This window comes from Nyctereutes procyonoides, unplaced genomic scaffold (assembly GCF_905146905.1).
Source record: "Nyctereutes procyonoides isolate TBG_1078 unplaced genomic scaffold, NYPRO_anot_genome, whole genome shotgun sequence".
NCBI classification, from domain to species: domain Eukaryota; kingdom Metazoa; phylum Chordata; class Mammalia; order Carnivora; family Canidae; genus Nyctereutes; species Nyctereutes procyonoides.
Window position 1 is genome coordinate 2,331,553 of NW_026575131.1, and position 17,705 is coordinate 2,349,257.

Consider the following 17,705-nt stretch of genomic DNA (forward strand, 5'->3'; position numbering starts at 1 on the left):
GCTCTATACTAGGCATGTTGCCTGGCAGAAACATGGGGAAGGAGTGGCTGTTAGGGGAGTCTGAGTGGGAAATGGGGACCAGGAATGGGAAGAAACTGTGGGTATGGGGCAGACCAATTCCAGGAATTGCCCCTTATGGGCCATGGGAACTTAAAGGATGAGGGAGAAGCCAGAGGCTGAGGTTAGGCCCATGAGTTGGGGCTGGGGCCACCACATTCATTGAGGACCTGGCACTCTCTAAGTGCCCTGCTAGAGGCTAGTGCATGCTACCTCTTTAAGTCTTTCACAGAAGCCTGGTGGCCTCAGAGGTATTAGCCCCATTTTACTAGTAAAGAAACCAAGGCTTGGAAAGGTCTTGAAACTTGCCTGAAGCTCAGAGCTAGAGCACAGTGCCTGGTGCGCCCACCCAGGAGCAGGGGCCGTGGGACAGGGGCAGCACTCACAGAGGGCTGACAGACAGGGGAGCCTCAGGACCCACCCCTTTGAAACCCAAGCCTACCTGGGTTCCCTATGCAGGCCCATGCATGCACAGGTGTGGTCATACTCGCTGCTCCACAGACAGCTTTTCTGAGCCCTGCCACGAAGACAGAGCTGGCTCCCTTGGCTTGCCTCCCAAAGATTCCTTACCCCCCAAAAAGCCCAGGGATGTCGTTAAAAACAATTAAGGCCCCAGTTGTATGGAAAACAGAAGACTCAAACATTGGTGTAATTCAATTTAAAGTTTTATGGGATGACAAATGCGTGGAGGGTGGCTGGGAGGAGGAGCATAAAGCTTCCTGGCAGGCCCCTTGTCACTTTTACGGTTCTCCATTGTTGCAGGGACTGGGAGGTTCATAACCAACGTTTGTTTGCGAGGTCGCTGTGGAGGAGCAGGGGCCTTCTTTGCTGGGCCATGTGGTGGGAAACCAAATCCATTCCCGTCCTCCCTGGCTGCCCTCCATGTGGCAGGCACCCTGTGGGGGACCAGTGGTGAGCAAAATAAACCCAGCCTATGCATGGGCAGTGGTCCATGTGGCATGGGAACCCCAGAGAAGACAACAGAATGCACAGGCATGTAGTGGAAATTATAAGGTGCTGTGAGTACCATGAGGAACATTATAGGGTGCTCCAAGGCCCTGAGTGGGTGACCTGAACTGGTCTTGGTAGGCAAAGGCTGCAGATGGGGAAAATGCACGCGGGCCCTGCCTGGAGTGGGAGCCTGGCCTGGGTGCCCAGGGCCAGGAAAAAAGCCGGAGCAGGTAGACATGCAGACAGGCAAAGCCCCATCCTATCTCTGATCCTAGAACTGGGTCTTTGGGGGGTCTGTGGGACCCCAGGCTCCTGAACATCCTCTTTTCCTTTTCATAGGGGACATCCCTTACTTTTTAGCAGGGATCTCTGTGAGGAAGTTCTCCTTGGCTCTCTGCCTTCTTTCCCCAGGGACAATTGGTCTTTTGTTGAGGCACCAGTGGAATTTTTGCACAGATCCCACCTCTGGTCAGCCAGCACAGTTCCCCAGAGACACAGCCAGATGGGAGGAGAAGTGTGTCGAGTGCTGCCAGGACCGTGTTTCCTGGCACTGATGCTCAGAGGGCAGGGAGCCCAAGAGAGGAAAGTCAGGATATCAAGGAAGAGCCTACACAGATATCCTCCACCTTATCTCCTCCCTGCCCCTCCGGTACATCACCCCTTCCTCCAAGAGCCATGTGGGCTCAGGAGCATGCCCATGAAGCCCCTGGGGCCTGGCAGGGTCTCCATAGATGAGGGGCTTTCACCGGTTTATCTTGGGTGAACTAGAAGGAGCAGAGACTCTGAGGAGCCTGGCCCTAGAAATGCACATTAAGATAGCCATGGGACACCATGCCTAATTCATCAGCCTGGCAACAGTTAAAAACCTTGTAGTACCAAGTACTGGCGAGGGTCTGCACCCACTTGTGTGGGTGGAAGTGGACCACTTCAGAAAGCAATCAGTAACTCCTGGCGAAACTGGACTGTGGCCCACAAGACAGACTTCTGTGCAGATACCCATGCTAGAAAAACTCAGCACACATGTATGGGTCCACGTGTACAGAAATGGTTACTGCAGCGTTGTTTCTAGCAGCAAAAATAGCAACTGGTGTCTGTCAATAAGGGCATGGTAAAAGGTGGAGCTTTTCTACAAAGAAACACCATGCAGTGGTCAAAAAGCATCACCTAGATGTGTACAGAGACAGCAATATCTTTGCCTGGATAAATATATGCTAGATAGGTTAGTATGTATATTTCTCAGGAAGAACAGATATCAGAAACATAATACAGAAGGAAGGAGGCAAGTGGAAATGAAGCAATAATATGGGACTGTTTGTATAAACTAATAAATATATATACTATTCAGGAATATGCACATGATCAAAGTATATATAATAGAAGGATGCATAAGGAATTCTTGAAAGCCGTTGCAGGGAGTCAAGGAGGAAAGTGGGACTAGAGGTCTTTAGCTCGATGTCAGCATGAAGTATGAGTGACAAGATCTTAGAGGTCAGTTTCAGGTGGTGGGAACTTAGGTGGTTCTGATGTCATTTGATTCCCTGTACCTTTCGGAATGGTTTTCATTTCTCTAAAAAACAAGTGGATGAGAATTAAGTCCCCAAGACCAATGTGATGTTCTCTTCTCATCCTTCCAGAGGTGGTGCCAGGGGAGCTGGGGTCTGTACCAGCAGGGGAGGAGCTGGCAGCCACCCAGGGGCCCACACTGCTCTCTCCTTATGCAGAGTCCCAAGTTTGTCTTTTTGTGCGAGATGTAATTAATGCATTAAGCTGGGGGTATGTGTGTGTGGGGGGGTGCCTTATCTGTACCCGGCCTAGCTCGAAGAAGAGGGAGAAATAAGAGCAGCCAAATTGAAACCTTATTAAACAAAATTGGTTAGGTCTGATGGAGCCAAACCTAGACTGATCTTTAAAAGCTTATTTCATTTTTTCCCCCTCCGGTCTGAACCTCTTTGAATTGAAGTAACTGATCCTGCTGTAAGCTTATTAGTGTCAAACCTTGTGTGTTTCTTTTCCTCTCCGATTTACATTTTATTAAGTAATGATGAAGTTGCAAGGCCCCAACCCTCGCCTTTGGCACAGCCAGGAGCTTCCAGGCTCATTAGTGGAACGAAAATGGATAATAGAGGTCCAATCTCATTATAGCCAGGACCATTATTACGAAAATCTCCGCACATCAGAAAGACTGCTAAGCATAGGGTATTGTCTACTTCTTTCAAGCATCTGTTGATTCCGTAGGACACCAGGAGGACCCTCAACACTGCTGTTTCTTTGCAGTGTATTCTGATGTTGTTGGGCCTCTCAACTTCTTACCCCGCAGAAGGAATGCTGCCAAAGAACTCCCCATGTGTGAGTGAACCTCAGTGCAGCGATTGTATTTCATTTGGACTTCCATGGTAGAGTAGATGCGTTTTTATGGCATGATATAGTAAAAGAATTTGGGCTTTCAGGGTGGGCAGATCTGGATGCTGTGGGTGAATATCTTAACCTCTGGAACCTCAGTTACCTTGTCTATAAAATGAGATCATCATTAGCCAGCTAAAAGGCTGCTCAGGTCTATAAAGCATCGGCACAGGTAAGTATCCAAACAATATTGAGTGTCTCTCTTGCATACCTTCTATATAAGTCATGTGGTAAAATCCTGAAGTCCAGCGTTAGCTAGATGCCACTGTTCTACACAAGGTGCTATGGAGGGCAGAGATGAATGCTTTATGATTTCCACCTTGAGTTACTTCTTTTGGAGGTTTTCAATAGTCTCCAAAACAGAGACAGGTCCTTCTGAGTGCAGTACCCGATAGAGTCCTCAGAATGTTGGAAAACTATGCTTCAGGTACTCGGAAGACTGGAAGAGGTATCTGAATCTGGCAGGCCTGGAAGTACACAGAGGCAGAGGTTCCTTTGCTGCTCTGTCAGCAGACGTTTACTGAGTGTCTGTCTTGTGCTGGGCACTGTGCTACCCAAACATAGACATGAGGGTGGCCAGAAGGGAGCAAAGCAGTTGAGAAGTCGAGTCTGAAGTTGTCCACTGTGCTTGACCAGAAGGAGGCTGTTGCTGACTGTGGAAGGGCAGCTGCGGCAGCCTGGGCACGGGGAGGGAGAGACTGAGCTGCCCCAGCCCCCACAACTCCTGGATCTCGGGGCAGGCTGGCCTCTCCTCGGCTTCCTTCCACACCTGAGCAGGGCCCTCTCACAATGCAGTCTCCCTCTGTCCCTTTCCTGGAGCCATCTTTCTGGTTCCCACCACATGGGCATCCACATTGTTGGTCCTCCAACCCAGAGCAGCCTGGCAGGGCCGTTCTGCCTCAGGGCCAGCCTACCAGGGACAGTATCTGCTCAGATGGTCCAGAGACTGGGCCGTGGGATGTCAGGCCTGCCTTGCCGTCCCTGCATTCATTGTCCCAAGTCTCAGCTTGTTTGCTCTGTGACCTTGGAGACATCAGAAACCTCTGTTTCTTCATCCATAAAATTGAATGTAAAAATATTGACTTGCTTCGTGGGGTTTTCATGAAGAATAACTGACCCAGATAATGGTAAAGCCTCTTTGTTAGTCAGAAAGGGCCAAATGGCTTAGCAAGCACGAACTTGAGTTTTAAAAATTGTTGGCTTGCTTGATGTATTCCTTCCTCCCCCTCTCCGTGGGTCCATCCTCCCTTCCCCAGAAGTGTTTGGTGCCAGAAAGAGGGGAGGGACAAGAGGAAGAGACATGAGACCCACCGTCCCCTCTGGGAGCTGAGCTCAAAGAACAGACCTGCCTGGTGGTCCCACACAGGGCCACCTCCCCACTCTGCCCCCTGCCTTCTCTGCCACCATTCCTAACTGCACCCCACCAGAGAACTGAGTCCCTAGGAGAGGCTTGGAAGGCTCCTACCCCTGGGTTGTCTGGAACCTCCCAACTCCTAGCTAGCCTCGGAGCTAGCCCTGCTCCCACAGCATGGGTATGTACCTCTATGGGCCTTTGTGGATGTGAACATCCCAGACCCAGACTGGAACTCCCAGAGAGCAGGGACAGCGCTGCACCCATCCACGGCTGTATTCATTCCACAAATATGTGTCGAGATCCTCTAAATGGCCTGCACTGCACTGGGCACTAAAGATAGAAACAGAAATTAAAGAAAACAAAAATAAAGTTCTCACCCTCAACCTCATGGCCAACCTCAACCCCAGGCCATTCTAGTGTGGGAGAGACAGTCAGTAAACAAATCTATAAATCTATAATATATAGTGATGAGTACTATGAAGAAAAATAAAACAAAGAAAAGATAGGGATGGGGACCACTTATTGCAGAGTCAAGGATGGGCTCTGAGAAAGAAACATTTGAATGGACAGAAGGGGAACAAGGAAAAGAGAAATAGGATATCTGAGGGAGGAGCATCCCAGTCAAAGGCACTGGCAAGTGCAAAGGCCCCGAGGTAGGGGCATGCTTGGCATGTTTTGGGATAAGAAGTAAGGCTAACGTGACTGAAGTGACATGGATAAAGACAGACAGATGGAAAGAGAAGAGTCTCGGATGTGCTAGGCTGGAGGTGTCTGCCAGACTTCCAGGTAGGAAGGCCAGAGGCACTTAGATGTGTGAGTCTTCTTTTCCTAGCCCCTGACTTCCCCTGCCAGCCTCCACCGCTCCTGGAGCTCTGACCTCTATGCTCACCGCTCGCTGCCTGCTGCCTTTCCTCAGCTGTCTCCTAGATCTCTTAGCTGCCCCTCATCCCTACACTCAGAGCCTGGGAGTCCCTCCATGTGTGCCAGTGTCTTCATGATCCCCACATCTGATCTGTCAGCACATCCCAGCATTGTACTGCACAGAGAACTCTCTGAGTTCCTTCCTGGCTGGTCCCCCTCTTTCCTTTCTTATTTCTCCACTCTGTGGAGCCAGAGTGACCTTATCAAAGCACATGATAGCAAGTGTCATTCATCTTCTCAACCCCAGGCCACCACTACCTCTGAGGGCTTCTTTGTCCTCATGGTGAAGGTGGCTGGCCCATGTCTCCAACCTGATGCCACTGTCCCTGGCCCACTCCCCTCCAGCCAGCCCACTGCCTTTAAATCCCTCAACCAGGCCATGTTCTTTCCCACCTCAGCGCCTCAAACTTGCCCTGCTCTTCCCTCTGTCTGGAGCCCCTGTGGGTGGTTTCTTCTCCCTCTGGATTCAGCTTTAGTGCCACCTCCTCAAGGAAGCCCTCCCTGATAACCCAGGAAGGATTATGTCCCCCAGTTATTCTCTCCCACAGCCCCTCTCCATGGTTATGTAGTCTGAGTTTGTTAGTTGATGATTTTATTTTAATTATTTGAGAGAGAGTGAGAGGAGGCATGAGTGGAGGGAGGGGCAGAGGGAGAGGGAGAGGGAGAAGCAGACTCTCTGCTGAGCAGGGAGCCTGATGTGGGGCTCAATTCTAGGACCTGGAAAGCATGACCTGAGCTGAAAGGAGACGCTTAGCCAGTTGAGCCACCCAGGCACTCCTGGTTGAGGATTTTAGAATCTTCCCACCCCCTCCCCCCTCTATCCCCAGCAGTAGACTCCAGAATCTGTGCTGCTTGCCCTGTATCACTCCAGGGCCTGGGCCCCGTATATGAGAGAAACTTGATAAATATGTGTTGAGTGAATGTACATACAGTACCTCCACCACTCAACTTGGATATTAGTAAATATGAGTGAGTTGTTGAGTAGATGGATGGAATCTCTCAAAGTTGGCCAGAAAATGAACGGAAAGCCTGTTTTTTCCCCATTCTTGAGTTGGCAGAACTACTTCCCCAAATTTTTGGTGTCCTAGATGGATCTTACATTCTTAAAGGATATCTTGTAGAATGTGGGTTTGTCGACGAGCCTATGTGTTGATGCTGTCTGCATGCATGTGAGAGCCCATAGTAGTGCCACACCGCCCTGTCCCCATCTCTATCTGTTTCACAATTTCCTGTTGGGCCCTTGAAATCTTGATTTGCACAGTTATTTGTCTTTCTGCTCTTCACGGTGCCCTCTTAAGGCATTCTTTATTATTTCAGTCCTAAGAACACAAGTCCCATTGAAAAGAACATGCTTTTAATGAAGCCTGCTTGGAGATGGCCTTGATGGTGGGGGTGGGGGCTGTCAGGGCAGCGAAGGCCATGAGCCCTTTGTCACAGGAAGCATCATGAACACCAAAAACTCACTCAGGCCCTGGCCACTCTGGAATCTCAGCTCCACGCTGTGCCAGGTGTGTTTTGGCCATGAGGGGCATTTTCTCTTCCAGAATCAGATGCAGCCATTCTCTTCCAATGGGCTGGATATTTAACTGGGTCGGCCATAAGCAGTGTTTGTCACCCGCCTCTGTGCTAGGCTCTAAGGATGCAGCAGTAGGAACTTGGATTTAAAAGGGGAGATACACAGATTTGATAGGCAAAAATTAAGAAATCTGGCCATGCCAGATATTGGAGAAGACGTTATCCATCCACAGGTGGGATAACGGCCTGTGGGACTTGGTTCTTTATGTAGCAGACCTGAACACTCACTCCTGACCTGGCAGTTCTGGTCAGGGCCCGCATCTTCCAGAAACCCTCCTTGCACTGTGCACCAGGCAGGCTTCTTGTGTAAGAGGGAATTCATTGCATCACTTTCCAGCAAAAAACTGGAAATGACCCATGTGCACATCAATAGGAGGCTGAATGGGGGTCTGTGTGTACTCTGTGACATACAGCATCCCCAACAAATGAGCTGCAGGTGTAGGCAGCATGGGCACGAGCTACAGATTTCAAAAACTCAGAAAACAAAGCAAAGTATTGATTAGGCATATGTACTACATATGTAGTGAGCTTCCGCACAACCGTGTACATGTATATATAAAAAGTAAAGAATGCCACACACCAAATTCAAGAGAAGGGTTGCCCACAGCTGGGGGACAGGCTGGAGAACTAGGTGGGGGAGGAGCACAAAGAGACTGAAGTTATTGGTGATGTCTTAGTTCTCAGGGTGGTTGATGGGGCCATGTATACTTACTCTGTTGTAATTTAGCTCAGTAAGTACGGGGAAGCACAGACTAGCAATAAAGCAGCAATGGCAATACAGGAAGTCAGGTTCAGAGCACCCTGGGGAGAGTAACCAGCTCGGTCTGGAATGAGCAGGAAAGCCATTCCAGGGGATACCCTGGGATGAAAGGTATTTCGGGTGGAAGAAGTCCCAGGGAGAAGGGTGCTCACAGGCAAAATGAATGTGTGGTTGTGTATGTAGGGAATTGTTCAAGCTTCCCCTGGTTGCGGCTCAAAGTGTTGGGAGAATATGGGGCCGAAAGAGCTGTTGAGGCAGGCCACATGGCAGTGGGAGGCTCCAGGGAAGGCCATGTGGAGAAGCCAGGCAAGCCAAAGTCCTTGGTGGGACAGCAGCGGGGGTGTCAGCTGCAAGGCCCCTACCCAACCTGAGCAGCTTACCTGTTGTGGGGACAGGTGGTGGTGGCCAGAGGGCTGATTCCCCATCCAATTTCGTTTGACCAAAGGATCTTCCTGTTCACAACAGCTATGCGCAAAAGGTTTGAAAGTGGTGATGTGGAAGAGGAGAGCCCGTGTAGAGGTTGGTGCCAAAGAGTTGCATCATCCGACATGTGTTTTAGAAAGCTGGCCTGGAGAAGAGAGATGGGTGGGGTGGGGGCTGGAGGACAGCTCCCGGGGCAGCTACGGGCCGCAGGGTGGGGTGGAGGGGTAGAGCCATGATTTGGGGCCTGCCTCACTCGGCAGATGCTTAGTGTAAGATAATATTCTCCGGTTACTCTGAGGTGCATTCCTGAAAATCTTAGTTTCCCATTGCTCTTGTAGATCATTTCAGAGATGTTTTATGTTTCTCTTTGATTGATCTTGGCTGTGGCTTTTGACACTGCACTTCTCACTTTCTCCACCCCCTGACCTCTTGGTTAGGTAGTTAATGATCTTTAAACAAACATGTGAGTATTATGGCTCTCCAGAAAAGGGCCTGGCCTCCTGGGCCCAGAGCAGCTCAGCATTCTCCCTTCATCCAGGGAGAAGACGAGTGCTCCACACACCCGGGTTTTGCAGATGGAGATGCTTGCAACCTGAAAGCTAAGGTGTCTTGAACTTAAGTTTCAATGGCAGGTTTTCTGAAATACATTACCCGTTTCTTTGCTGCACTAAGCGTGATCTCATCTCCTCTCTGACAGTGGATCTTAGTAGGAATGTTCATTGATTTCGTGGAATGTTTATTAGAGCCTTTCTCATGTCTGTTCCTGATTTACAAACTGTGGGTGCAGAAATCTGCCTGGTGTGGTAGTTGGGGCGGTTTCCAAATAGAGATAGATTAGGTTACTCCTCTGCCTAAACTCCTCTGTGACTTCCGGCCTGCCCTCATTGCCCTCCCTGCTGCAGCCCTCCCACGGCTTTGTTTCTCAGACCCACAGAGCCTTCATCCTGGGCCTATACTCTCATCGGCTTCCCTTCAGAACTCTCTTTTTTTGGATCTTCACACGACTTTTAGAGGGTCTTAGCTGAGAAGACCCTCTACAGAAGTCTTCCTTGACCAACACTCTAAGAAGCCAGACCTTCCCCCAAATGCTAGGCCTTCTCTATATGTTATAAATGATACACATATTATATGTGATACAACAAGGTATATATAATATGCTCATATAATTATGTTATGTATTTACATATGAAGTTTTATATATGAATTGTATCAATACAAACTTAGTTGATGTTAACATATTTGCAGTTTTCTTGCTATTTCTCACTCTATTCCTACTCCCAGAACAGTCTTTGGCACACTCAGGACTGTGTCCTGTGAGTAAAGAGTGGCCTGCCCTGGAGAAGCCTATGGGCTTCCATAGGGCCCATAGGCAGACAGGCACTGACAGCAGAGCAGGCTGTGTATGACTCAGAGGGGCTGGGGTAGCACTAAAGAGAAGGGGGTAGATCCTGCTCACTGGGGGTAGACTTTCTAGAGCAGCCTGTGAGAGCCCATAGTAGTGCCACAGGAGTCTGGCCTGGGCTTTCAAGGACAAATGGCCATAGCTTGGCAGGCTGAGGACCTGTGGGGCCATTCTGGATGTGATGGCAAGCCTATACAGAGGGTTCAAGGCAAGAAAATGCTGGAATGGAGTCTGGGGTGGAACAGGGGACTAGGACAGAAGGAACTAAGGAGGTAGCTCAGGATTCGATTGCTATGACCGCCACCTACATCCTGGACTAGGGCGCCCTGTGGGCCACATGTTTGCAGGTGGAGCTTGCTCTGGCCAAGGGGAGTCTGACTGCCCCAGAACTCTTCTGGGCTGGCATGCCGGGTGCCAGGTTAAGTGTTGGCAGCACTGAGATAGGACTTCTCTGGCTGGAGCCACTCCCCACCTCAGCCTCAAGGCTCTTTGTTTCATGAGCTTTCTCTTTTGCTACCCACCAGGTGGTGAAGAAGGTGAAGTCCATGCAGATGTTTCACATGCCTGTCATGTCAGCCATGCAGGGAGACCGGCTGGGCATCTGCGTCACTCAGTTTGACCCCAAGCTGCTGGAGCGTGGCCTGGTGTGTGCTCCAGAGTCCCTGCACACTGTCCACGCAGCCATCATCTCTGTGGAGAAGATCCAATATTTCCGAGGGCCCCTGCAGACCAAAGCCAAGTTCCACATCACAGTGGGCCATGAGACAGTCATGGGCCGGTTGATGTTCTTCAGCCCTGCCCCTGATAACTTTGACCACGAGCCCGTGCTGGACTCCTTCGACTTCTCTCAAGAATACCTCTTCCAGGAGCAGTATCTAGATAAGGATTTGGCACCAGCAGTGACAGACAGTGGTGAGGCAGACAAGAAGACGAGCCAGGCCACAGAAGGCCGCTGTCCTCGGCAGCAGTGGGCCCTCGTGGAGTTTGAGAAGCCTGTCACCTGCCCTCGGCTGTGCCTGGTGATTGGCTCCAGGCTAGATGCAGACATTCATGCTAACACGTGCCGGCTTGCCTTCCACGGCGTCCTGCTCCATGGACTGGAGGGCAAGGACTATGCCGAGAGCTTCTTGCCCAGGCTGAACGTGTATAAGCTCAAGCACAAACATGGCCTTGTAGAGCGGGTAAGCAGTTCCTCCACCCATCACCCTTCCTTGTCAGGCTCAGGTGGCTGGGATGGACACCACTGGGGTCCGTGATGAGAACCAATAGGAAGACCTTATAGGCCTTCTCATCCCAACTTCTGAGGTTTTCAAACAAAGAAACTGAGGCCCAGAGTAGCCGAGTGGTAGCCCTCAGCCAACAGAGCCGGGGCCTAAACCAAGGCAGGGGAGCTCCACTGCACCTGTCTCCAACCAGCCATCCCTGCCCTCACCTTGGTAATAGAGGTGGCCTATGTAGGGGAGAGCAGCCCTGGTCCCTCACACAAACTAGTTTCAGACAGCAGCATTTCACCTGGGCCAGAAGCCAGTGGTATTAGTAGCCTCCTTGAGTTTCAGATAACAGGCCGGGCCTTGCACCTCACAGCCTGATAACCAGCCCCTCACTCTCATGGCCGCAGTGGGGGCTGAGCCTCCATCAGGCAAGGTGGCTGCTGGGTTTGCCCCCATTCCAGTCATATTAAAGGAGGGAGCATGGCTGGTCAGTGCAGGGCAGGCCCGGCCAAGCATGTCCTCAGCCTGTGGGGAGGGGGAAGGGTGAAGGATGATGGTGGTGGGAGATGCCAGAGGGCAAGAGTTTGGAAGGTATGGGAAGGTGAAACAGTGGGAGAGGCCGGCCTGCTGGCTTCCTCTGGTTCACAGTCCTTTCGTGAGGGTAGGCAGATGGAATAGCCTAGAGCCTTAAGGGGTCCTGAAGTCCTGAGATTGCCTTCTGTCAGGTGGGCCCCGCCTACCCTCTGTATCTATCACTGTTGATCTCAATGGGAATCTCTGCCTCCTGGGCCTCCAAGAGATGGGTGGAGAATGTCCAAACCTCTGTCCAAACCTCACTCACTCCCTGAATGTGGGTCCCCGAGGGGCAGGGGTGGCTGTGGGTGTTCCTGGGACTTGTCTCTGAGCCAGGTGAGCATGGCAGTGCTGAGACCCCAGTGTTGGGAAGCTTAGGCTATAGTGGGTTCTGCCCTGAGGCCCTCAGCAGGGCTGCAGTTTTGTTCATTAGATAGCAAGATGAGGGTTACCCCTCCCCCATGCAGCACCCTGCCTGCATCAGCATAGGCTCGGGCATGGCGTCTGACCTTTATCTAGTAGGCACTCAGGAGAAAGTATCAGGGCCTTGGGCACCCAGCTGTGGACAGGGTTTTCCACTGCCATCCCCCACCATCTTCCGCTCTCAGATCCCCATGTTTCTCCTCTGGAACTCTGTCACTGCAGAAACTCACACTCCCCTCCTCCCTGTCTCAGGATTCATCCTGGTGCTCAGGCCCAGTTTCCTATCCTGCCTGTATTAAGACCTGCCCTCCGGGGGACTCAGTAGAAGTTTCTTACTTGCCCACTCACAGTGCATCCAAAACTCAGGATCCCGTAGTTTTATAAGCTCAAACCTCCCACTCCAAGGCCAACCTTGCCCCCTCAGGCAAGCACGGTCAGCCTGCGTTGCTGGGCAGCATGGTCACCCTGCGTTGCTGCTGGAGTCCCAAAGCTGAAGCCATGTCTGCATCCTCTGCTCTTTGCCATCTGCCCCCCTTTGTTTTTTTTTTTTTATCTGCCCCCCTTTGAATGTTGGTTTCCTCATCCACAGAGTGGTAGCCCAAACTCCCAGCACCTCCAGGAGAGGTCAAGGTCTGACTATGGGGACCACTCAAAGGTTCCATCAGCCTGGGGCCAGCCCCAAGATGCTGATTGAAGACGAAGGTGATAAAGTGCATGTCAGTCGTTCCTCTAGCTTGATTTATTAGCAGTATTATGAAGTATAATTATTCTCTGGTGAAATATCTGTCATAGAGTAATGTCCTACTTGGTAAGTTCACAGGTCTAATTGCCTCACACAGGCCTGTTGGTGGTGGAGCAGCAGTTACTTCCTTTGAGAATGAGGAGTGTGTGTTTGTGAGGAGCAAATAAACATACTATTGAATGCCTCTTGCTTCCTAAGGGCAGTGGGGAGGGCCCAGGAGACGTGCTGACCCAGTCCCTGCCACCAATCTGGGGCATTCCTGAGGCCACAGCCCTTTTCTGCTTAGTCCAGAGAGGCCAGAAGTAGAGGCATAAGAGCCACAGACTTGCAGTGAACAGATCCCACATAGAAACCCTGAGCAGAAAGGCTCTTTCCAACCGGGGACTGCTTCAGGTGGGGCTATGGATGTGTGTGGAGGGGTCCTGAGACTGGAATCCTGCAAGGAAGGACAGGGCGCAGGCACCCAGGTTCCTCCTACCAGCTCTTTAAGGCTCTAGCTGAATGGATACCTGTCCTGTTTCCCTTCTGGGCCCAGGGGCAGGAATACACCTGCCTCCTGCCTCCCTGCACCCCATCCCTGCTCTGTTTATTCAACACCTACTGTGTGCCATTGTTAGCTGCTTACATTATTTTGAATCCTTATAAAAATTCAAGGAGGAGGTTATTACTTTTCCTATGTATTTTTTTGAAATTATTAAATCACTTTCTCCCTTCTATAATTATATGTAAGTATTTGGGGAAAGTAATATATGCACATGGTAAAAAAAATAATTCAGACAACACAGAAAATTACTTAAAAAAAAAAAAAAAAAAGCTAGTTTCTCCCTGCTCTGACCTCAGGCCCTCAGGGCCCCTCTGCAAAGGCAGCCACACAGGAAACCAGCTCAAGAGATGTAAAACGACCCACCCACATTACAGGATGGCCAAGTCAGGGTTTGAACCCAGCACTGATGACCTCTGAGCCCTTTTCTTTCTAGCAAATCTGATAGATTCTTACCCAGTGAGTTGAGAGGCTAGTGTGCTCTCAAGAAGCTGGAGTCTCTTTGGTGGGAGACTTTTCTTCCTGGTAAGGTTGGTAAGCATAGAACTTGGGGGTCACGCACACTGGGCTCAGACCCTGGCTGTGCCATGTAACAGCTGTATGCCTTGGGCAGCCGTTTTATTTCAATATCCTCATTCCTTTGAGGAGCAGTCTCCACCTCACAGGTAAAATGGCTTTATATATAAGAGTTCAGTCTAGCTCAGGGGAGGCAGGAAGATTTCCTAGTACAGCTCACAGTAGGCCAGGCTTATTCCAGTGGGCAGCCCTCTTTGCTTTGAGCAAGACCCAGAGTGCACAGAGATTTGCGGAACACTTGATTGGCCACAGCCTTTGCCATGTGGCAGACTGGTCAAATGTGCCAGCCTGGGCTTCAGTCTCAGCCTGACCAACCTCCTGGTGTGAAGATGTGGGCAGGTCCAAGGAATTCCACAGCTCTGCACCAGGGGGTGAGATATGGGCCAGTTGGGGAGTGCATGAAGGTTGTGAGATCAGTGCTTGGCTCCTATTCTGCACTTGTTCTTTTATTATTATTAATTTTTAAGCCCTTAGAGTCAGAATAATAAATCCTGGAGCTTGGGGCAGAATGATATTCCAGTCCTTTCTCCAGGACTTCATTGCCCCTCTCTGAAGCACAGGAACAATCCCCTGGTCCCTGTCAAGAGCCACCCTGGACTGGTGCAAATGGCATTTGGGGAGGGAACTAAGAGTCACGCTGGCTGCTGAGTGTGGTTGACCAGGGCAGGGAGTCCCCAGTGCTGATTTTGCCCCAGCTGCCTGCCTCTGAAAATTGCTAGACACTTTGAAGCTACCACCCCACCCCAAGGCATACTTCCATATAAAGACATCTCCAGGAGCCCAAGTCATCTTGAAAAGGTTAAATTCAAAGATGTCTGGGTGGCTCAGTGGTTGAGCTTCTGCCTTTCGACTCAGGGCATGATCCTGGGGTCCTGGGATCAAGGCCTGCATCAGGCTACCCATGGGGACCCAGTTTCTCCCTCTGCCTATGTCTCTGTCTCTCTGTGTGTCTCTCATGAGTAAATAAAACCTTTAAAAAAAAAAAAAAAGAAAAGGTTAAATCCAGTCTCCTGGGCAGGTTCTTCACCACCATGGCAAACCAACTCCCAGCCCCTGCTCCGTGATGCTGAGCAGACTCCTTGTGTCTGCTCTACAAACACAGTCACTTTCTGGGAGCTCAGCTTGGGCCTCCAAGACATCCTCCATTTATAAACAAGGAAGGTCCAGCCCTATATGGATATATGTTGAATGGACACTTTCCATCTGGACAGACTTAAGGCACATAGTGCTTCTGAGCCCATTGCCTAAAAGACATTATTCATCCATACGTCCAGATGTTTACCTAGCTTCTGTGTGTGCCAGGCAGCAAGGCGGACAGAGTTCTTGTTCTCGCAGGAGAGACTGACAAGGAATAGTACCTTAGATGCTTTCAGGTAGTAGTAAGTTCTAGAAAGAATGTAACAGTGAAATAAATACAAACTGCTGAGGACAGTACCTGGCACATAACGAGGCCAGCCATTAGCCTTCCCCGGGGTTTTCTCTTACTTCTGTGCTTCATTTGCTCACACTGGAGAATGGATCAAGTTCCCCTGCAGAAGTGGCTTCACTCAGTGGTGTCACCTAGAGTGTCGGTGGCCTATGGGCCACATCCAAGCAATTGGTCTTGGCCCAAATCTAATCATCTTAAGCAGGCTTTTCTTCTCTGGATACTTTTTTAGCTACTGTAATCAAACACAATTTAATTAACTTACCACCAGCAAATGGCTTTCCTTGCTTGGCTAACAAATGAACCACTTGGAAACTTACTTTGTAGCCTATTTTCTCTTTCTCTCTCTCTCTCTCTCTCTCTCTCTCTCTCTCTCTTTTCTTTTGTGAAGAAATTCTGATATGATGAGATATGCTGCTTGAAATCATCTCATTTTTTTCTGTGAGCTGAGAATAGTATGATGTCAGTGTATGCTGTATTTTATTAACACAGCCAATAACAAACACAGAACTTTGCCATGTAGTTCAATAAAATAATAATCTGCATGTCACTGAGCATTAAAAGTGTGACATTAAAAGTCCACTTTTCCTATTTTGACATGGTACCTATGCACTGGTAATAAAAATGAATAAATAGAACATATGGCTGGGTGAGGTGCTGTGGAACCGTCCCAGAGTTACGGTACCCAGTACTACCCCGTCTCTGTCACAACTGCTCACCTCTGCCACTGTGGCACAAAAGCAGCCATAGTCAAGGTAGAAACAAGTAGTTGTGGTGGGGTGCCAGTAAAACCTTACTGATGGACACTGAAATTTGAATTTCTTATAGTTTTCATGTATCATGAAATACTATTCTTTTGATGTTTTTCAATCCATTAGAAATTAGAAGAACCTTCTTAGCTCGAAGGCCATATAAAAACAGATACTGGGAGAATTTGGACCCCTAGCTATAGTGTGTCCTCCCCTGATCTAAATGGTAAATAGGACTCTTGAAACAGACTAAGCATCCTGCAAGGAAAAGTCTAATCACCATCTACAACCACAAGTTCTCAACTTTGTCTTCATTCCTCAGGAATTAGGTCCTGGGAAGGGAGCTTCACTAACAGAAATGCTCCAGAGGTCTCACCTCAGAGGGGCAAGGAAGAGAAGTGAAGGTGTTCTAAAGGGCTAGTCTTTCTAGAGAGAGGGCTTGGGAAAGGGAATTAGAGCCCATGGTGATGAGGGAGATTCTTAGTATCCTGTTTTCAAGTAAAAATATAGAAATTTGTCTAAGATTATAAACACAGAGAAGGGGGAAGAAACAATGAATGGAACGGGAAAGCATAGCACCTCCACACACACAAAGGAAAAATTGGAATGAATTTAAACCAACAAAAATGAGGGAAACAAAAACATTGTTCATAAATAATCACAAAAATAAAAGACAAGAGTAAATAGTAAAAGTAATAGTAACAAGAGTAAATAGTCATTATACTAAACATGAATGGCCAAATTCTCCTGTGTAATACATACTGATAGGTTGGATTAAAACACAAAATCCTCCAGTTATATGCTATTTGTAGGAAACACAAAACACAAAATCCTCCAGTTATATGCTATTTGTAGGAAACACACAATGGTGACCGAAGATTAGGAATAAAAGGATGGGCAGAGAAATGTCAGGTGACTAAATATAAAAGGAAAGTATGAATGGTAATATTAATTTAGACAAAAATATTCACCAGGATAAAGAGAAGCATCATGTAATGATAAAGGGTGTGGTTACGAACTTGCACCTACCAAACCTATAAAAGCAAAATGTTAGAAATCCAAGGAAAAGTTGGTAATAAGTGGAGTCATAATTATAGTGGGCACTTTAGAATGCAGATTCCAGAATTGAACAGGCCCACTAAACAGCAGATAAGGACACAGGGGTGTAACACAAGGCTACACTTGACTTCTAGATAGAAACAGAGAGAATACACTTTCTCTTTTTTTCCTGTGGGACATTCACAAAATGTCCTGTGGGACATTCATTCGAAAAATATTTATAGAATACCTGTGTGCTGTTTTCAGGGCTGGAGATAACAATAAATAAGAGAGACAAAATCCCTATCCTCGTGGGACTTAGATTCTAGTTGTACCCATGGCCACAGAGAAAACTCTAGTAGATTTTTTTTTTTTTAAGATTTTATTTATTTGTTCATGAGAGACAGAGAGAGAGAGAGGCAGAAACACAGGCTGAGGAAGAAGCAAGCTCCATGCAGGGAGCCTGATGTGGGACTCGATCCCAGGACTCCAGGATCACGCCCTGGGCTGAAGGCAGGCGCTTAACTGTTGAGCCACCCAGGGATCCTCTCTAGTAGATTTTTACAAGTAGAAGTCACGAACT

General features: G+C 49.0%; 1 protein-coding gene across 2 annotated transcripts in view; it reads left to right on the plus strand.

The window, feature by feature from the left end:
- The window catches only part of EEFSEC (eukaryotic elongation factor, selenocysteine-tRNA specific), a 248,696-nt gene that overhangs the window by 174,004 nt on the left and 56,987 nt on the right, over positions 1 to 17,705 (plus strand). For both annotated transcript variants that reach the window (XM_055344139.1, XM_055344140.1), the window contains one exon: positions 10,368 to 11,024. In XM_055344139.1, coding sequence (XP_055200114.1) covers positions 10,368 to 11,024 — 657 coding nt within the window. The remainder of the gene's footprint in view (positions 1 to 10,367; positions 11,025 to 17,705) is intronic.